Source organism: Xiphias gladius, chromosome 22 (assembly GCF_016859285.1).
Source record: "Xiphias gladius isolate SHS-SW01 ecotype Sanya breed wild chromosome 22, ASM1685928v1, whole genome shotgun sequence".
In the NCBI taxonomy this organism is placed as follows: Eukaryota; Metazoa; Chordata; class Actinopteri; order Istiophoriformes; family Xiphiidae; genus Xiphias; species Xiphias gladius.
Window position 1 is genome coordinate 8,110,521 of NC_053421.1, and position 20,640 is coordinate 8,131,160.

The 20,640-nt window shown below is 42.2% G+C and overlaps 1 protein-coding gene across 1 annotated transcript in view; it reads right to left on the reverse strand.

Annotated features, from left to right (window-relative positions):
* Nucleotides 1-20,640, reverse strand: part of LOC120784675 (nuclear factor of activated T-cells, cytoplasmic 1-like) — a 59,319-nt gene that overhangs the window by 7,089 nt on the left and 31,590 nt on the right. Inside the window, 2 exon segments of the mRNA XM_040118657.1 lie at nt 12,653-13,318; nt 19,958-20,090. Of these exon segments, the coding sequence (XP_039974591.1) occupies nt 12,653-13,318; nt 19,958-20,090 (799 nt within the window).

Genomic DNA, 20,640 nt, shown 5'->3' on the forward strand with positions numbered 1-20,640 from the left:
TCTCTCTAAACTGAATCTTTTTAGTTTCCACTTGCCAAAATCCAGAAGAGAGAAGAGAGGAGCTGATTAGAATGTTTTATCATCTTTGTTTGGTGAGGGAGAAAATGACAGAGAAGAAGAGCAGTGGGACAAAGGGGGCATAGAGGGACAACGAGACTGATTAGAACAAAAAGGAGGAAATACTGTGTGTCATTGTGCGTTTGTAAACCAGCAGCAGAATTTGAAAGTTGATGCAACAGCTTAAAAGTAGCCAGAGCAAGGATGCCAAGAGAGGAGTGTCCTAATCCCCTTTTTTGGAGAGAAAGAATAAAGAAGGAAGAACAAATAAAGTATGGGGTGTAAACACTAAGTGCTCTGATGTCACTGAAGAGATTTCCAATCAATACGTCTGCTTCTGTTTTTAGAAGGCTCCTGGCTCGGTTGGATAAGAGCGTAGCAGCCTTGAGAAATAACAATGACATACTCTCTGAGCCTCATGTGGAGAGACGAAGTGGAGCTGGGCTCTACTCTCCACCTGTGAGTCTCTGATGTGCCTCACTTTTCGGAGGTCATGCTTTATGGCTCCATGTAGCCAGTTAAATCAGACCTGTTACCAAACCAAATGACCTGACCCAGGCGTTAGCCTTTAGGTGTTGTCCAGATTTACATTAACTAGAAATGCTTTGCTCCGTCCCAAATTAGAAATCTAAAGACAACAACTTTCGCTGAAAGCCCCACCACTGATGTGCTTATTTTGGCGGCAGCGGAGCGTTACCTTCAGCTTTGATCTTGCATTGTGTGCCGTGCCTCTCCCTATCTCACCTCACTCTGCCTCTCTTTGTGAGCCTGCCACTTCCCTCTCCCTCCTCCTCTTCTCATTTCCTCCCGGGCCCAGGAGGCCGCGGGTGTGCTCGCTCGAGGTCAGTCTCCAGGGAGGATGAGGGGGAGGTGTTTACACGGTTGGAGCTGCTCTCCAGTGCCCTTATCACTGACTTCTTTGAAATCGTTTCACAATTTGTACAGACTGTATTGCAAATAATAACAAATAATAAAAAAAGAAGATTTTTGACAGTGTTTGAATATACAGTGTGCTCTATGTTTACAATGGGGAAATAGAATATGAATTATACACAAAATTGCCAGCAGGCATACAAAAATCTCAATTTTTGAGTGAACTGATGTACAATTTTGTCCCACAATGCAATGCGTGATAGCAATAAAGGCTGGACAACAGTAAAAAATGTGGATGGTGCTTATAAAATAAAGAAAAAGTGCTTCTAAAGCTTAATTTCAAAGCTGAAAACTTCAAATTCATGTGAATTAGTTGACACGTTGCTATCTTATATCAAACCGGTAAAATGTAATCCTAAAATCCTAATACAGTGGCTGCCAAGAAAGTAATAATTATTGATACGTAATACTTGTGACCCATAGTTAGAGGTTATGGCCTTAGTGTGGACATGATTGGTCAGCCGTTCAACAGGATTTTTCACTTCCTTTGCAGAATGTTTCATTTCATTGTTTCTTCAGAAAAAAAATAAACTTTTTTTTTCTCTGATAGACTTATCATCTTGTGACCTCTCATACTTATATTTGGACCCCTTTGGGAGGTTTGAGCCCCAAGTTAGGAACCACTAATCTAGTATAATAACTGCAATAGGTGCACATTAACATATAGTATGTACATCTCAACAGAAAAAGAAAACGATCCTGCCCACACTTTGACTGATAAATGATGTCAGAAAGTGCAGATGCTGAATGCTCTGCACCACAACGGTGCTTTCAGTTATTTAGATTACACAGTTCAGTTTGATTGCATTGAGCTGTAACGTATTTGTTAAGTTGCAGTGGAAGAATCCCACAACAAAACTCGACAATCAAAGTTTTTATCAAAAGCAAACATAAAAGTAAGAAGCTAAAGAGCGCTTGACATGAAGTGTGTATAAGATGACTAAATACTGTGAGAAATCAAAAGCTCGGTTTCACACAACTAGTGAAGCATAACTGCGTATAGCAAACACCAGAGCCTGAAAAAACACCAAACTGAGTGAAACACACAAATCTTTGTGATTGAGATATGAAAGGAGACAGATTAAAACTTTTTGCATGGCTCATTACCAATGGGTTTATGGTAAAAATAACTCAGCCATCTGATAAATGCGCTGTGATTGATTCAGAATTAGAAACGTATGGTCCTGCTGAGGTTGATGCAGACAGCTCGAGATTTCACCGGTTTTCAAAATGGCACACAGTGAAAAAATTATGAGCATATTGAAACAATCATACTTCATTGGGTAGCAGCCGACTGAGTGAGAATTTGGCGATGCACCTGCATATAATACGATTTACAACTGCATTTGTATTGTGCTTAAATCACCTGTTGACTGTCGGTCGTAATATGGGATTTCAGAATTGTTTTCTTTCATTTATATATAGAGAAACTATGTTCTCCGTGTCCAAAGAGGCTTAAATCAGTGAAGCTTTATTGTTCACTATCCATCACAGATAGATGGCTCAGAGACACTCCTTCCTGTTTTTTTTACTGTGCATGTCTGAAGTGTGTGTGTGTGTGTGTGTGTGCGTGTGCGTATCAGCACATCATGGCCTTTGTTTAACCTGTCTGTTTGGTCATCGATTAAAAAGCATGGGTTTTGCTCTCTGTCCTCTGCTAGCAAGAGTTTTGTGCTGCAAGGATCCTGAAGCTGGTCATTTTCTCGCACAGTTGGTCTGTTAGTTCAAACTAAATTGGTTCAGTTAGGTGTAAGGAGCAACTAGGCCTCTGGGGGACCTTAGCATGGCTTTTAAACTACTCTCCTTTTTTTTTTATATATATATATCTATCAGAACTGCAACACTGGACACTTCTGAACAGTACTCTTGCTCAACCTGGCAGGTCTAGTCTCTTATGGGTTGTTTGTTTTACAGCTTTGAAAAGCATGCACTGGTGAAGGTAACATTTCCACCGATCCAGCATTGTGGAGATCTTGACAGACAGCCTTTGCAGGCTTTGTCCTAAAGTCACAGAAAAGGCACTGAATAGTACACTAAAGGTAACTAAATCTTAAAAAGCTCCTGCTGCGCACAGGAACATGGCCTCTCCCTTGTCAACATCCCCACTGAGTTCTAGCGATCTAACACTGCACTGAAGCTGAGTGGGATCTGATCGACACTCTGTCTGCTGACCTCGAGAACTGCCCTACAACTTTAAATCCTCGATGTCTGCGGGGATTCAGAGACACAGAGGAGGAGGCCACCTCAGGGCACATCATGGACTTATTCATGTAGACTTTGGAGGTGGGAGAGAGGCGATCTCGGCAAATGTTGCACTTATCTGTTTTCCAATACCTTCGACCCCACTTTGATTTTTATCGACAGACAAATTTTCATCCTTGTGAAGACTGTATAGTTGTCAAGAAACCCAGGCTGTGTCAGAGTCAACGGTGAAGACAGAGCTACTCTCACAGAGATAGTACATTAGACAGAGACATTTTCTGTCACTCGTATATCATAGAACCGCATTTTCAGCTGCTTCTGTTTCTGCTGTTTGATTTCTATCAGATTTTTTTTTATTGTTATTGTACTCTGTCATGCAGTAAATCTAACTGATCTCATTAAAATCTACATGACAGCTTAATTCACACAATGTTTAGAAGCCATGCTTTCCAACTCAAACTCAGGTGCAGATTTGACATCGCTGATTTACAACGTAAGCGTAAAGATTTGTACTGTCTTCTACTTGCGCTTCTTTTACGCCCCAATGGATTTAAGGAACGTAAAAGAAGAGTAAGTTGTTCATTTCAAGGCAGAAAATCAATGGTGCCACGTTCTAATTAGGCCCTCTTTATAAAGTGTTTATATTCTGTAATTAACGAGTATATTAATGGTTTATAAATTATTTACAAATGCTTTTTGAGCCCATATAAGCCAATCATAAATATCATATTTCACACCAATGTTGCTGTTAATTACTTATAACTTATCTATGAAGCATTGGTAAATGATTTATAAAGAATTAACAATTCCATTAGTCCTATGAAGCATTTTCAACTGATGTTACATTTGTAACCGGCGTTGCATTAACTGATAACAGTTAATGCATGACTGATAACACAGTATAACATAGTTATTTTATATTTAATGATTACACACATTGAAATCCCTACAATGTGTTATAAAACATTTATTAACTGTTTGAACACATGTAGTGATCACTCAGAGTCAAATTTAAAACTGCTTATAACTGTGTTCAAAATTCATGAGGTCATGTTGAGCTTGAAGGTTTAGTTTGACAAAGAATCCTTAACTCAAGGCCCACTCTCTACATTTCTCCTGGGGCTTTAATATGGATCTCACGGCTTTTATCAGTGGATGAAATTTGCTTAATTAAGAAAAAGTGTATACTATAAATATATAAACATTTCATCAAAAAATACTATACATATAATTATAATAAGTATGTCACTAATAACTATAATGAATAATGTGATGACTGACGATTAGTACTGTGTCATCATATTGCATTTAAAAAAAAGTCTTATTATACTGTGAATCCTTATCTCTCTGAGGAGTTTAGTTGTTGACAAATATATTAATGCATACTTAAAATCTCCTTATATCCGCTTACAACTAGATTAAAAGTGTGTTATAAAGAATATATTATGTGTTTATATACTGCTTTAAAATGCTAAATAAGGGATGTGGGTGTGGGGCTTGGGGGGTTGGTTAAACTAAAGGGTTGTACCATTACCTTGAATTAATTTGAAAAGCTAAAAAGTTAGTTAAAAGCATCTTGGCCTTACTCGAGCTAAAGCCCTTAATTTAGAGGTTTGTGTGGCGCCACTGTAGACTTTCATTATTTAATCTCTCAATGTATCTCACTCTGTAAAAAAAGGGTTAAGGAATGTAAAGGATCTTTCTATTTGTTAGCATGTTGTTTTGAGAGGAATTCAGCTCAGCTGAGTAATAATGAGAGAGTCAGGGGACCCACTGAGGTTTATAACTGCAATGGGTCATATGTCAACAGTAGGACACTTACAGTTCAGTGGTTATGATCATTCCCTCCCCTGAAGTAAACCCATTCACCCACTGCGAGGTAAGTCTCTGCACTGCAAGCGGCCACTGGTGGAAGAGGAAGAAAATGTGATCTTTAACTTCAGCAGTGTTTATCTTCCTTTGACTTTTAGTGTTTTCGTTTTAACAGCTTTAGCTACAAAAGGAGCACTTATTGTGTGTGTGTGTGTGTGTGTGTGTGTATGTGCGTGTGAAGAACAGGGGCAATGGGAGAAGCTGCCAGGGAAAATCACCAAGATTGCATGCTACTTTCTTCCACCTCATATTTTCCCCTCTTTCTCTTAGTCTGTCTGTCTCTCTCTGTCTCTGTCTCCTTTATTTCTATGGCTGACCTGCTTCTTCTCATGCTCGCTGAATATTCCTGGATGTGAGGACATGATTAGAATCTCCTGACCCAAAAATCTCAAAACCCTAAAGTACATCTCATGGCTTATGTCCCTCCATCTTAGGCCCATAAGCTATGATAAGAAATCATGTTAAAAAGGAACAAAGTGTGGCGTGAAAGCAATGGCTTATGGACGCCATGAGTATAATCTTTTTAGATAGATTGATTATTTTGGCAGTTGCATTTTATGTTAACCCGTCTTTGTTTAGAACACTAAAACAGGGGACATGTACATTTGGTTTATAGTTTTTTGACAGATTCTACCGGGACTCACACTCTTTCAAAGATTACAACCCCATCTTGATATCACACTCTCTTACACTTTCCATCCTCATGCCCCCTTCTCCTATCATTCTCTCTTCATGATTATCTCTTAAACCCTATTCTTTCTGAGGTATCTGCACATGGAGGAGACCGCAAACTCTGCCAAGAGTTGCAAAACCCAACGGCTTTCCCCATCCCTCCCGGCTGGATCAGACTTCTCTGTTGACATCCGTCGCTGCAGGATTCTATTTCACTGAGCTAACAAATTTCAGATGGGGAGCTGTTATTAAGTGGTCTGGGACGGAGACCTACTCCTGTTTACTGGTGCCGCAGGTATTTACTTCCCCTAAATAACAACCAAAAACATTGCAACTGCAAGGGGCAAGCATTTCAGTGTGGTTATTATGTTCAAATGGAGGATCCCATCTTTGAAACACATTCAACCGTCTGTGACTGGACCTAAGTGTCCTTGAGCACGACCCTTTGAGCTCCAGGGATGCTGTCCTGAAGCTGAACCTTACCTCTGACCTCAGTATAGTCAAAAAAGAAAAAAAGTGTCTTTCGGCCAATCAGTTGTCCTTGTTTGGTGTTTAGTATGTGTCTGGACTGTATGAGTTTTCCATGAGCTCATATTTTTTTAATGCCAGCAGGAAATATCCAAGATTCAAGGCAAATTTATGGTTTCTGTGACTGTGCAGCAGTTGTGGTGTTTGCAGCAAGATCAGTTATCTTCACAGAGGAACAGTGTTTTATGGTAAATGCAGTGGTGGTGTAATGTTTATGGATATTATATTGTGTTCTTTAAATCATAAACAAACCAACATAGTAACCGCCATCCAATCATAACCTCTGAAATGAATGAAAGGCCTTGCACTTGCCACAAAGACTTTTTACCTTATGAACACTGAATGCCAAAACCAGCATAAATTGACCTTTAAAATTAGAAAATGTAAGCCAGAAAGTAAGTAGATAAGAGCTTGGGTCATGCTGAAGCCACAGTTTAAATGCAACATTCACCAAGGCACAGATAACGACTTTGCAGCCTTATGGGGGAAGGAGACTTACTCACTGATCATCCTGTCAGAGTCGACCACACTGACATTTGTCGTATTATGATTCAGTAATGAGAGTGTCTGGCGTGAGGTGGTAGCTCCATGATCACAGATATACACAGGAAGATCACGGCCAAGCCACAGGCTATGTCTGAGTCCTGACCTGCTGTGATCTGTGTGGCTTTTCAACGCCGTTTCCTAAACCTCAGAATGTGAGCCACATCAACCGAGTCTCTAAACAGCTGTGTCAGGAGAAAGTGTAAGAAATACATGACGTATGATGAACTGAAGGAATATAGCCTTAATGAATATACTCAAATGTGTCTGGAGAGGAAAGCGTGTACTGCACCTTGTGGCTTCACTCTGCTATATTTGATTGAATACTTTGTTCAAATCAATTTTGCTATTGATGCCAGGTAACTGACTTCCATACAAAGTCTACATAGTGTGTCCACTTTTTACACATCTTGGAGCAATGGAAAAAATTAAGACACAAATTTTTACAGTAGCAAATCTGCGTCACACATTTCTGACATTTGGGCAAAATAAACACAAAACCCATTCAAAATCAGAATCAAAGTCTCCCATCTAAATGTGTGCATATATCAGATCCTAGACACAAAAGAAATCCAATTTTGTTTTGATAATTTAGGTGCAGTTTTTCAGCAGACGCATTCTTTCTCAGTGACTGTGGATATTATGACGGAGCGACTGAAACCAGAACAGATCCTCTGGCTCAGCTGCCAAAGTTTGGGGTGCACGCACACATGCACGTATAAAAGCCAGCACATTGCGGTAATGAATGGATTGAATTCTTGCAGATTCATCTTGCTGCACTTATCAAAACTAATAATATTCCCAATGGTTTTACAAAGAGCTAAAAATCAAAGCTCTAATACAGTGACCCCATTGCCACTGTCATATGTAACCACTTAGATCCAATTATTTGCTAAACTGCAAGCAATCTTGGACAATAGTGTCTATAATTGAGTGGCTTTCATAATATGTGATCTGATCACGACCAGGAATCTAAAGGCTCTTATGTTCAGCCAATGGGAAAGAGATAAAAGAGATGTAAGAGGAAACAGAGGGTGGTAAGGTAATCCAGAGAACTTCCACTCAACTGCAAAGGTTTTCCTCTTCTATGACGAAGATGCCACGGTATTCTCTGGGTTCCATTCTGTACTTCCATTGTAACTTCCATACTTTATATTACAAACTAATGTGTTTAAACAGACTGTTATTCACTTTACAAGAGTGACTTCACCTCTCCAACTGTGTGCTGCTACAGGGTGTGAAGATTTTTTTAAACCACAAATTTTGGCTATGCTCATCTTTTCCAATGTTATACGACTACAACTAACAAGTTTGCAAGATCAAGCAATAAGTTGGTCTTTTAGTTAAATTTTATAAGCCAATTGATCAATTAATATCATGCACAACCTCTACCCCTACCAGATCTACATAGATCTTCATATTTACTGCAGAGCAGGCTCCTTCAACTGCTTGGTAAGGACTGTAATATCTGATAATGGGTAATAAGAGCCACAGCTGTTCAGTTTGCACAGTAAAAATAATGGTTTTGAATCAAATCTATTGCTGATCCCAAAAGTGCAGTTGTTGATCCATAGTTTAGGCGGTCTTAGGCCAAACCAAGAGTGCAGCCACCTATTAATTTTTCCTGTGACTATAAAACTTCTCCTGCGAACCCAAGCTTTTACTTATACCTCACCATATCAGGGGCTGCCAGGAAAACATCTTATATGAGAACGCAGCAATAACAACAATAGTAAAAAATCCACATCCTCTTTGTAGTCATAAATAATAAAAGGGCTATCACCCTTCTTCGTGTACCCGTCAATATCACTAAGTCTAGAAGGAGACTATGTTCTTGGCATTGCACTTAACCACAAGACAGCCTTTCTTTCTGTACGCTATTAGCTGGGGCTTGACCTGCCCCCAAACGCGAGAGGGTCAGAGGTGGAGTGCTGTGAAAGCACAGGCTGTCACTGGCTCTTACAGTGCTGCCACATCTAGCTGACTCTACCAACTAAAAGAGACACGCACGCACACAAAAACATACTATCTAAACATACAGGAGCAGCTCTGCTTTAGTGAGACCCATATGAGATTTCAACCTCCACTCTAATGAACACCCTCCCCCCCAAATCCTCTCTCTGTTCTGCCCCCCTCAAATCTCAGAGCCAACCTTGCGGCACACACCAATGTTAGCGACTCAGCATGTTTTCAGTGCGGTGCGGACGTGCTCTCAATCATCATTAGGGGTTTTGCGGAGTCCTGGGGTCTGGGCAACTTGCCAGGATGTGTAAAAGTTTCCATGAGGAAAGCCTTGAGTTGCCTTCAGAAGCATTGGTGGTGGACGGAGATCCTCGGGAAGGCTAGAATGTCTCTTTTGTTATTGGAGGGAGGGAAGGAGGGAAGGAGGAATGGAGGACCGACAACAATTGTGTTTTCAGTTTGAGAAAACAAGCCTGGGAGAGTTTAAAATGCACAAACCTTGAATTGAGGAGGAAACAATCACAAGGAAAACTACCCAGTAACACGATACAATCAGAGCACATATGTCAAATGTCAGAAATCGGCAGGGGCTGCATTGCACTCTGTGTTTTTCTTATTTTGGGGAATAAGGGCCCTCTGTTTCCAAGAGAGGCAGCTGGTAGAAATCTGGCTCTCTGATTAGCACTAGTTCCTTTACTGTGTGCTGTATTCAGCTGCATTTCATGATATCACCCATCACAGGAGCAGCTAATGAGACAGGACACACGGCAGCAGCCTCACAGGACCAAACGCCTAGCCCAGCCAGCACACTGCTTCTGCTCTACACACACACTCACATTCCCCTGCAAAATACCTATAAACACCAGGAATAGGGTTCCAAGCGAAGGGTTTGTGATGCTTAATGTGGACTACATTTTCAAAAAATGTCTGTGTAAAGTCTGACATCAAAGTGTATGTATGTTTGTTTGTGTTTGTGTGTGTGTGTGTGTGTTTATAGATGGACGTGTGTCAGTGGTTGTTTGAGACAAGAGAGGGTATGATGTCACCACAATTGCTCCTTCAGACGTGACAAAGCATGCCGTCATTTTAAAATTCCTTTGTTTGGCTTAATTAGTACGGCTAACAAGGCAAACGTAATTGCTGCAGACCGTGTTTTTCATAAATTCTATCGTTACATGCACTGATGTCATTTGACTGGCGTCTTGCTCACAGTCATGCGCCTTGTAAAGTATAGATAGTGGGTTGTGAGTGAGTACGAAATGTCTGAAAACTTTGGTTTTATGTGAGCCCCACCATGCGTTGTTTATGACAGTGAGTCAACAATACAACAAGTCTTCTACGAGTGTTGGCTGTTTCTTCCTCTTCTTGCTTTGGTCCCCCGAACCATGCTGATGTTGCTTTACTTACAGGAATAAGAAGGGAGACTAAAGCAGGTAAGAGCCAACATGCCACTGAGAGAAAATGGCTGCTCTGACATAGATCTAACTGCCAACTGGATTCAGCCTACAAAACCTCATTGCAGACAACCATCACCTCATGTCTCGTACTGTAGTTAGTAAGCTTCTATCACAGTAGAGGGAAGAGTTTAGCAGATTAGAATGGAGACTGTGTATGGCAGTCAGGGGGCTTTACATCTCAGACTCACTGTACACTAACCAAGCTCCTTGTGGTACAGTAGCTCACCGTTGATAAGTTGAGTGATTTCTCAGGGGCTGCATAAAATCTGGGCCTGGCCAGAGAGACACATTTCCTCTGGCTGACGAGAGCAGGAGGCCTCAGCGTTCGAGTGTGGGAGGCACTCCACTCCTGGGGTAGATCAAGTGTGCTCCCGCAGACTCCAAATCACCAGCCCCCAATTGCTGGGGAGGAACGCTACTCTACATGGCTGGCGTTAAATCATTGCTGCTGTGGTGAGGTCATCCGCTTGTCTTCCATCTCTAATGGAGCGCTCAACTCGCTAACATACGGCAGTAATGTGTGTGGACGGGGAACGGTACGCCCTGTGAGCTGCTTTCCAATCTTATTTATTTTAGCTTAGGGCTCATTTGAGGGGTTTGAGATAGGGCTGGGCCTGGAAGCAGCAGATGCCTTAGGAGTATGCTGTTACCACCACACACTTACCAGGACTCCAGGATCTCACCACAGATGCTTGCGCAGACGTTAGGTGATGCGAAACGGCAGCACATTGAGGTTTTTCAACGGGCTGCCTCACATTCCTTGGTCAATCAATACACATTCCTGTGTGTCCCTAATGCAACTGTAATCACTGGCTGAATACATTTGGCCACCCTGCCGGAGGAAGATCGAGCCCGCTAGTGACAATGGATTGAGTAGCGGGGAAGAAAAACAAGGTTACATGAATTCCCCTTAGCATTGCTATGTACATAAGGCACGTACATTTAGTGTATCTTCATACTCTTGGTGTAAACGGACCTCTTGCCATCCTTACTGCAAAATGCAAAATAAAGCTTCAGTTTCACTTTATTTAATTAATGCTGAAATTAAAGCCTCTGCCTGCCCAAACTATTAAAAAGTGAGAGAGAATGTCAAATGAGTTCCGCCATTGCCGTTAACTCGAAGAAAGAAGACAAGAGAAAAGGAAAAAAATATAGGAAAGAGAAAAGAAAAAGCTGAAAATCACTTTATAGAGCTGATACCAGACACCCTCCCTATCTTTGTATTGTGTGTTTATGAGGTGAGGACTAATGGGACTCATCAGGACTGACAGATATGCTGACAACTGCATTTCAACTCAATTACAGTTCCACAGCAAAACTCCCCTGGTCCCCTCATGCCTATCACCCCTCTACTCCCAGAGCTGTTGAGTGAAGTGTGCACTCTCTTATGCATGAACACAAACACAAACACAAACACACACACACACACACACACACACACACACACACACACACACACACACACACACACAAAAACATCAGTTTACTGATCAAAAGGTGCACAGGAAGGGTGATATTCCTGGATTCTAGGTGGAGTTGTCTAACTCCTCATCTTTATTAGGATGCAGGGGGGTTTTAACATTTTAAACTGGCACAATGCCATTGCTGTGTTCTATGAATATATATCATAACAACAAGTGGAGCCTCTGTTAACGCAGATAACAGGTTGGTGACCTGACAGACATAATGTGAGATGGACACAGGAGGCAATAAACTTGACCATATGGTCCCTTGGGTGTGACTGGTTTCATTGCCAGAGGGAGACCAGTGACCCCACAGTCTCCCCTGATGACGACAGCCACATGCTGTCGACTCTGTGGGGAAAAGACGGGAAAACAAAAGCGTCTGCCTCCTGCCTCCCAGCATCCCTCCCAGAAATATGGGGGGGGGGAATGGCTTGGTTCAGGAAACCCCTACCCATTGTTTTGCTTCCTTCATTAGTCGTTGTGTCAACAGTTTGGTTCGCTATGCGTGTGCCACTGTTTTTGTTCTGCTGCACCCCAGCTGACCTCAGTGCTCTGATGTTTTGACAGATTGCTTCAAAATCCCATCAAGGCAATATACTGTTTAAAACCAAAGCAGCCACTTGGACAACATAAACTGGGCCACACATTACACCAAAAGCAAATAAAGTGCTGGGTCTAAAATTAAACAAATCTGACGTAAATTTTGCTGCCAGAATTTCATCAGGAAATATTGAGAGGTGCAGCAGGGTGCGGTTATGTGTGAGGGCTTGCAGATAAGCAAAAGGTGTTAAATAAATGTGCTATGTGTAATGTGCTATGTAAACAGCCATTTTTGGCATGGACAATGAACTCATAAAGAGAAACTTTAATCTAGACAAACAAAGTGGCTCTCTTTATTAAAATAATTATCAAATGGAAACTTGCAAACAATGTGTATACACCTTGTTTCTGGTAACTTACCATCATCTAAGTACATCTGGTCCAGCTCCTGTGGCTCCTGTTTGACGGTGATGGCCATCGAAGGGGGACTGGCATCCTCAGGTAGCATGTTGGGTGGGCTCCCTCTGGCCTGGGCTGAGCCAGCTTCTGCCTGAGCCTGACTGGGGCTGTAGGCCTGAACAAACGGGCTCTCTGCAGGCCCACCGGGAGTGGAAGGGTGGGATGCCGGGGAGGACGAGGGGCTGCTATTGGCATAGATAGGATGGTAACCATGGGGTCCTGGGCTGTTGAGGTGGCTGGGGCTGCCCTGGGAATGGAGCATCCCTAGGCAAGAGTTGTGGTCTGGCGAGGCTGGGTGGGCGAGGTTGGGACGGATAGGGGTCTCCTGGATGGGGGGCACCACAGGGCCTGGTGGTGCCGCATGGGTGGGGCTGCTGGGGAGGCACTTACTGTATGCCCCGGGGGATAGGTCATGCAGGGTGGGGCTGGAGCTGGGAGACGACGATGGAATGGCAGCATGGCGAGGCGGGCAGGGAGGGTACGCACCAACCAGGCAGGCATCAGGATCGGCTACAGGCATGATGGGAGTGAGCCTGGGCTGGCTGTAGTAGGGCTTTGAATGCATGGGCAACCCTGCAGTCACCAGAGAATCATATTCATCACTGGGTTCTGTCTTTATTATCGGCACTGGGAAAAAAGTAGAAAGAAAGGTGGAGATATTAAAAAACGTGCTGGGGATCCACGTGGCATAATGACTCCACGAGCAAGGCTGAGTAAAGCAGTAAGCAGGCACAATTGTGGCCACAGTATTCTCCATAATCCAAACAAACAACCACCAGTGGATATGGGCTCAGTGTCAACTTGGCCAAGTCCTCTAACAGAGAAACCTTCACGTCTTCCACTCGCCACTCCTCTTTACCACACCATGAAAAAAGCAAAAGAATGGGGGGGGAGAAAAATGGATGAGTCATCAGTGTGGAAAGCCACAGCTGGCTCTAATAATGAATAAGACCTATTTTCTTTGGACTGTTCTCCAGCTCTGATATCCAATAGAAGACTAGTTTAATGTACTGGGCTGCCGCTGCTGCTGTTGCTGCTGCTGCTGCCGTAGCCCGGGACCCCTAGGTTTCCTCTACGCTCTAGAAGTAATTGTTTCTCTCAGGACCAAACGATGGGGTAGAGAGTGAACAAAAAGGAGATGATTTGATTTTGATTACGCCGCGGGAGCTACTTAAGAGGTTGTGGAGCTGTGCCTGTGGTTTCAGGAACTTTAGGCCTCAGCTAATGCAGGAGACTGCAAAGACCCCAACTGATCATCCTGCCTCCTCACTTCTAATTTCTAATCCAGTACTGACTGTCTGTGCTATTTCCTGATTAGTTATGACTCACAGGTATCACATGCTTCCTCTTCACTGTCAAGAGTAGTTGTTGAAAACAAGAAAGGTTTTGTGTTAATTGAAAATTTCAGTCTCAGTCTAAAACTTCCACAAACTGAAATATATGGCCTGCATTGAGAGATGGGGAGGGATCCACAATAACAAGCTCACTGTTGTTATTATATAAGTTCACATGTACAGGCTGTGCCAGCAAAAATCTAATAGGGCAGTGTTAAGACACCCAGATGCATAGGAAAGGCTTCTGAGTCACAATGGACACACTGTTTTTATTTCTACACATTGTTAAAAGGTGTTAATGGGTGTGGTGAGTGTTTGATGCCAGCCATTAAGAGTTTTTGGCTAAATTTGCTCCAAGTGACATTTATTCAAAGGCATACAGATGTCAATATGAATAAGATGTCTGTCTAAACTGTGTGCTCGCATTTGTACACAATAGAACCTTTCAGTGATAGTAAAAGCAAAGGGTGCAAATGAAATGTTGAAGCGTTAGTGTGTGAAATGAAAAACAGGCTGTTTTTCAATGTGTTATTATTTTTGTGGGAGCTGGATTTAAAAAGACATTAATCGCGCCTGTAGCCTCTGGGGTGCTGAGCTGCGGCGCAGTGATAATGCAGCAGGGAGCACATTTACGTCAGCCCTGTCTGCTTTCAGAGCCCAGAGACCAGGCCTGGTGTCTGGGGGAGCATCGTAAGGCGAGTCCCATGATGCACGGGCCTCCTCTTCACAGCCTGGGGAATAACAAGCGAGTCACATGGTGAGCACTACATCCACAGTCGCTTCCTTCAGCGATTCTGTTGCTCTTCCCTGCCTTCTCTTTAGTGTGAAAGGATAGCACAGTGAAGCCATGGAGCCAACAGAGTTGTCGTCTGGAAATGTCATAACCAAATTTGATTATTTTCATATTTTAGCTTCAGTTCAGGAACTGCTTTGTCATCTGAGTTGAAGCAAATTCATGATGTTGAATAAAGTCAGAGCATTAAATTATCATCACGCTTGTTGGATCCTGAGAATGTATATACTGTAAGTGTGTAAGTTTATATATATGTAAATGTAAGGTTTTCTTGCAGCCGATAGATCAGGGAAAATATTAGAAAAAAAAGGTAATATTTTTAAAGATGTCTTGGTTTTGAGGTTGTACTTTAAATATTCCAAAGGAAGCCAGAAGTTAAGTTTGATCCTAGCAAAGCACGGTCATCTTTACAAGTCCTTCTGGTTAATTAGGATTTATACCAAAAAAAATTAAAAGGATGAACGAGGCTGATGTCAGTGACTCTAGCTTTCTCTGGGTGCCCTTTTTAAGACTCAACAAATCCGATGTTACAAGTCATAAGATTTCCTACCTGTGACCATAACCAACAGAGAACTTAATTTTGGGAATAGGGTGGAGCAGCAGTGTCTCAGAAGGGATGGGATGCGCTTGTCCTTTGCAGCTAAGAGGGTGTATTTTAAAGAGGAATTTGGTTTATTGCAGCTGAAAGTATTTTTTTTTTACAGTGAAGTAACTTGTAAACCTAATTTTCCTCTACGTCTTTTGACTGTGCACAAGACAGGCAAAATAGGAAATCAGATCACATTGGACTAATAGCCTTTCTTCAAAGTTTCAAACATTTTTTCTGAGATTCTCCCTTCTCTGCTAAAGATATAAACAGAGGTCTCCCTCCAGCTTGATCCATCTGTGTGTCTCCTTTTCACTTTGTATGTGAGCTGAAAAAACAGATTCACCAGACGAGTCCCAACTTCAGCTGGCTTCTATTTCCTCCCAACCTGTGGGTTATGGCCCGCAGACAGTTGATGCTCTGCACATGGTTTTCTCTCCAACTCTGTCTGCTCGTATTAAACTGATCAGGCGTAATCTGCATATTTTATTGGGAATTTGTTTCCTCTAAAGGGAATGATATAGGTATCATAGACATAGTTGTGTGCCTGTATCAGTGTATTTGATTAGGAAGGGCAAGCAAACAGGGCTCATATAGATTTGTAAATTATCTTCAGAAGGAGACCCTCTCTACTTGTAGCCATCGGGCAAGGGGGTTCCTGCAATATAAAAGGCTCATTTCTCATTTCTGATGCTCAGTGGCTGGGATATGACACTGTCATGCCACTGCGGAAATATCAGGGCTAGTCTTGTTGCAGAAATGCTGAACTCATCTTGTCCTAACTGCATGAATCTGCAGTGACATTTAACATTGAGCAGGTGGTAGTTCATTAACTCAAAGGTACCTGGTGCACCATGTCCTGCTGTGTATGCAATCTGGTCACCCAGCATACTGTGGGGCTTAGTGTACCATAGGTGAGTCTGACAAAGCCCAAAGCTGTAGACATGACAGAAACAGTTCAGTCTTTGTCCAATTTTTGTAAAAACATGACTGTGCAAATATTTACAATAAAAAGAACAATGTGTGGTTCATTAACTTTTCGTGTATGTGTCACAGAACATGGTTCTAGCTCTCCCCTCCCCAGCTCCAACCACAAACCAGTGCAGCAGGGGGAGTCAGCACCCGTTTGCGTTAAGAATAGAACTTGATATTACAGAGGAATCTCCAAACGGCCTGTAAAAATAAAGGGGTTCCGAGAAGTTCTTCATTCGAGCGTCGGTCACTGCCAGCATTTTTTGGCGTTTGTTGTTTAATGTGGTTGGTGAAAACTGTTTCTTATTTGAAGAGCAACACGTCACGTCTCTACTCACGCAAGAATGATTGGAAGGGAGCTTGGAAAAGCGAGGCTCATTCCGGGAGCCAGAAAAGGACACTTGTACTGTTTGCACATCTCAGCATCACAGAGAAGCACTTAGATGATGTATCTCATCTGCAAATGTCTTCTTGATCCATTCACTTTAGCTCGTATTCTGTAACTCTTGAGCAGCAAAAAAAAATCGGCTTTACTTTTTATGTATTTAACTTCATTAATTCCTTATAACTAAACCTTTTGCTTAATTTTTTTTGTTTCTTTTAAAACTAAAGGTAAAGTTCCTTTGTCCACTGAAGCACAACTAAATGATTGCTCTGTTCATAAAAACACTTGACCTATGTGCTCACTGACAAACTGTACTGCACAGTGCTAGCTCAAATTTCTAAATCCTGTTTTAACTTCACAATGCATTATTATGGCAATGTTTCAGCAGGTCTGCAGCGCCCCTCCACTCATATCACTGAAGCTTATCTTTGTCTGTCAGCTGGTAAGAGAGAGAGCAGCTATGTTTTCATTACAGACTGCATCTGATAATAATATGTTATAATTCTGAACGCAAGGCAAGGCTGAGAGAAGATAACAGGCTCCTTACATATCTGAAACAATACAGTCTCTATTGAAATAACATGTCTGATTTGAACTGAGGAGAACATACAGCGTAATGAAACTTTTATCCGAATATATTTAGTTCTTCAAATGCAGGCATCAGTGTTCAGCCACAGAGTTCAGACACATTTGCATTAGCGTCAAAGAATAACAAGGTGGTCACATGACCTGAAAGGAAAATAAAGGTGGTTTTCACTAGCATTTGTGTCCAAGAGAGTGTTTGCTTCATCCTTCCGGAGTTTCAAACAAGTCAGGTTATTTTAAGGGTTGGGTTTGCCTTTTTATAGATGAGCAGACACCAGAGTGTGAAAGAAATGTTCTCTATAAACAACGTCAGTGACCACAACTGTGCTTGAAGTTGGACAGCGGGCCGGAAGAGTGTTTTCATACGAGTGAGCAAAAAAGTGTTGACAACGGTGTGTGTGTATGTGAGTGCGTGGGTGTCTTCCTCCCCAGCCCATTCCGAGTACCTGGCCACAGTGTTGGTTGTTTCTCTCAGTGTTGACACACACACTGAAACCCTCTAAAGCAAACAGCTTCACTAGAGTTTCCTCATTCTTTTTTGCTGTATTGAAACCATGAAAGTAATACTGTCATCTGCTCTACAGACCATCTGTTTACACTCAATATAATCTTTCTTTATACAGTATTCTTTGTGAATGCTTTTCAGTCAATGAGAACTCATTAGTCACTATGCCAGCTAGCATCAATAAGAAATAAAAAAATGACATTATTGCTATGTATATTGCTATCTTCATTTATAATTGCAACCACAGCACTCAAACTCTGTAATGATACATTAGACTGATACATGTTAGGCAGAGCAAGTTGCAACTCTGCTTGGTGTGTTTTGGTGTCACCCGTGGAGTTTACCTCACTGAAATGAGATCCTGCACCCAGAGGAGTTCTGCCTCAGCTGTAATCCAGCAGAGTTGTATTAACAGACTGTGATTTAAATACTGAATTTTTGGTTCCTAGAAAGATGCTGTGTTGTATATTTTAACGTGTGTCTTCAAAAGCATGGTAAATCTCAAAATAGAACTCAATATCCTGTGATTCATGATATCTTTGGCCATAACACTTGAGTTAATTATGCTCCTTTGAGATGAGATTGGCCCTGCTTGTGTGGTCCACACTGTACTTGTGGCTTACTTGGCAGCAAAAGAGAGAACACAACAAGTCATCTTTTAATTAGAGCTGTGTTTATGCTCAGGGAAATTACTTAGAGATTCATAGTGGAGGCTGATAAGCCTCTACATCTTTCTCTTTCTTTGTGGCAGTACAGTATATGAAATTGATATTCTATATATGGCCAAAGTTAGTATTCCCCACATCGGTACAGTTACCCACAATGCACTCGTTCATCATAAAATCAGGCATCTCCAAATATGGCCCTGCTCTACTTTCTTTCAGAGCTTCATCCAGAATCCCAATCACTTATCTCCTGTGGCTATAAGTACACCTGCTGATAATCTAAATGTCACATCTTATTAACAGCTGTCGAGCTAAAACACAATGCAAGCTAACCCAGCAGCATTAGTACCCAGTAAACACTGATCAATGAAAACATGATACCTCTGTTTTGATCCAATGGATTTCACAGGTTATCACACAGAGCGAGGCCTTGTAAATGGAAGCTTCTTGTTGGAATCCTTAAAACCAGCTGGGACAATGTGGGTGGGGAAATTTCACTAAAAAGAAAAATCACTAAACCCCGCTCTAATTGTTCAGGTTCCAGAAAAAGTGTTTAAATCCTGGAGAAAGGCACTGAGTTCCTGACTGCTTGAGTAAAGCTCAACAGCCAACAGCAGAAGACTGTGGCTCCACGTAAAAATGGGAAGCATTGTTTCCTTCGCCAACCTTCTTTTGGATACGTGAATTAAAATAACAGTATCCTAGTGGGATGCTTGAAATTGATATCACAGCTGATATTTCACCTGTGTCCACTGTGAAAAGTCAATAGCTCACAATGTAATTTTCAGGCTGAACACTTCTCCAAACCCTCACCGATACATTCCTCAAATTCCAATGTGAAAGCCATCTATAAACACTGAGGCCAGGGACACATGATAAACGCACACAGAGGTATTCCTGGGTTTTCAGGTTGCTACATGAATGACAGGGCAAAGCACTGCCTAGTAGATACATGTGAGTGTGTGTGTGCGTGTGTGTGTGTGTGTGTGTGTGTGTGTGTGTGTGTGTGATTGTGTATTTGTGTGTTAATAGGTGTGCTGGTGAACCAGGGGGGCATTGTGTGAGGCAGGGTGTGAAAGTCAGTTGGCTAGGGGATTGACTTCTCTACATTAACAGCGCTCGGGGGCTCTGTCACTCAGCAGGTACACCTCATCGCTGGGGAACTCTGGTCTCACTACAGAATAAACACATCTCACATCTTCTGCGCTCACTCACAGGCTACAGCCAAGCAGTGCCAGGCATAACGTTAAAAACACTGACTGAAACCTGGGCCACAAATTTCACATGGCATGTTGACGGCTGTGGTAAACTATAGTCGATGGATGTCAAAACCTGGAGAAATACTCTACATGATGAATGCAGCATGTGCAAATTCTGAAAAGCATACATGTCTTTAGATGTCACTGCTAATAAAAAGGCGGGAAATATTAATAATGATTACCATTAGGAGGCAGGTAGGTGAAGCGCTGGCACTGGCTCCTCTTCCTCTTGCCGTTGCAGACGTAGAAGTTAACATGCACTGGGCTGGATATTCTCTGGTTTCTGTATGGTGGAATCTCCACAACAAGAGTACTCTAAAATACAAATAAGTTACAATAAGATATTTCAACTTTATGAGATAAGATAGCTGTTGATACCGTCATATAATAATGTCCATTATTTGTATTCACTCATCTGATTTCATGTCACTCTCCAAATGTAAAATTGTAGTCTGACTTCCTGCAGCTTTTTGAGCAACTGCTATGTTTATTTTGCAGCTGGCCTGCATTTAGGGAGGCTGGACTGGGATCTGGTCTAAATGAGCTCGTCTGAACTGTGTAGCAGTAGAGAGCATGAGCCTGGTCCAGTGCCTGTGTTTGTCTCTTAGGAAAACCCCAGGGCTTTAGCTATGTTCCTGTACAGCGGGAGAGGAGAGAGGTAGCCAGCTTATTTGTTTGCACAGCCATGCCTCCCTGTGGAGAGGCTCGCCTGTCCCCCTTCACCCTAGGCCAGACTTTGGCAAGTCTGGACGGATGTGAACTTTCGACTACTTACTTTCTGACAAGGGAACATGGAGAGGATTTGTCTGAGTGTTTGTGTCTAGTTCCTGGGATGGCTGTCGCTCTCGTGGGGTTATAAACAGGC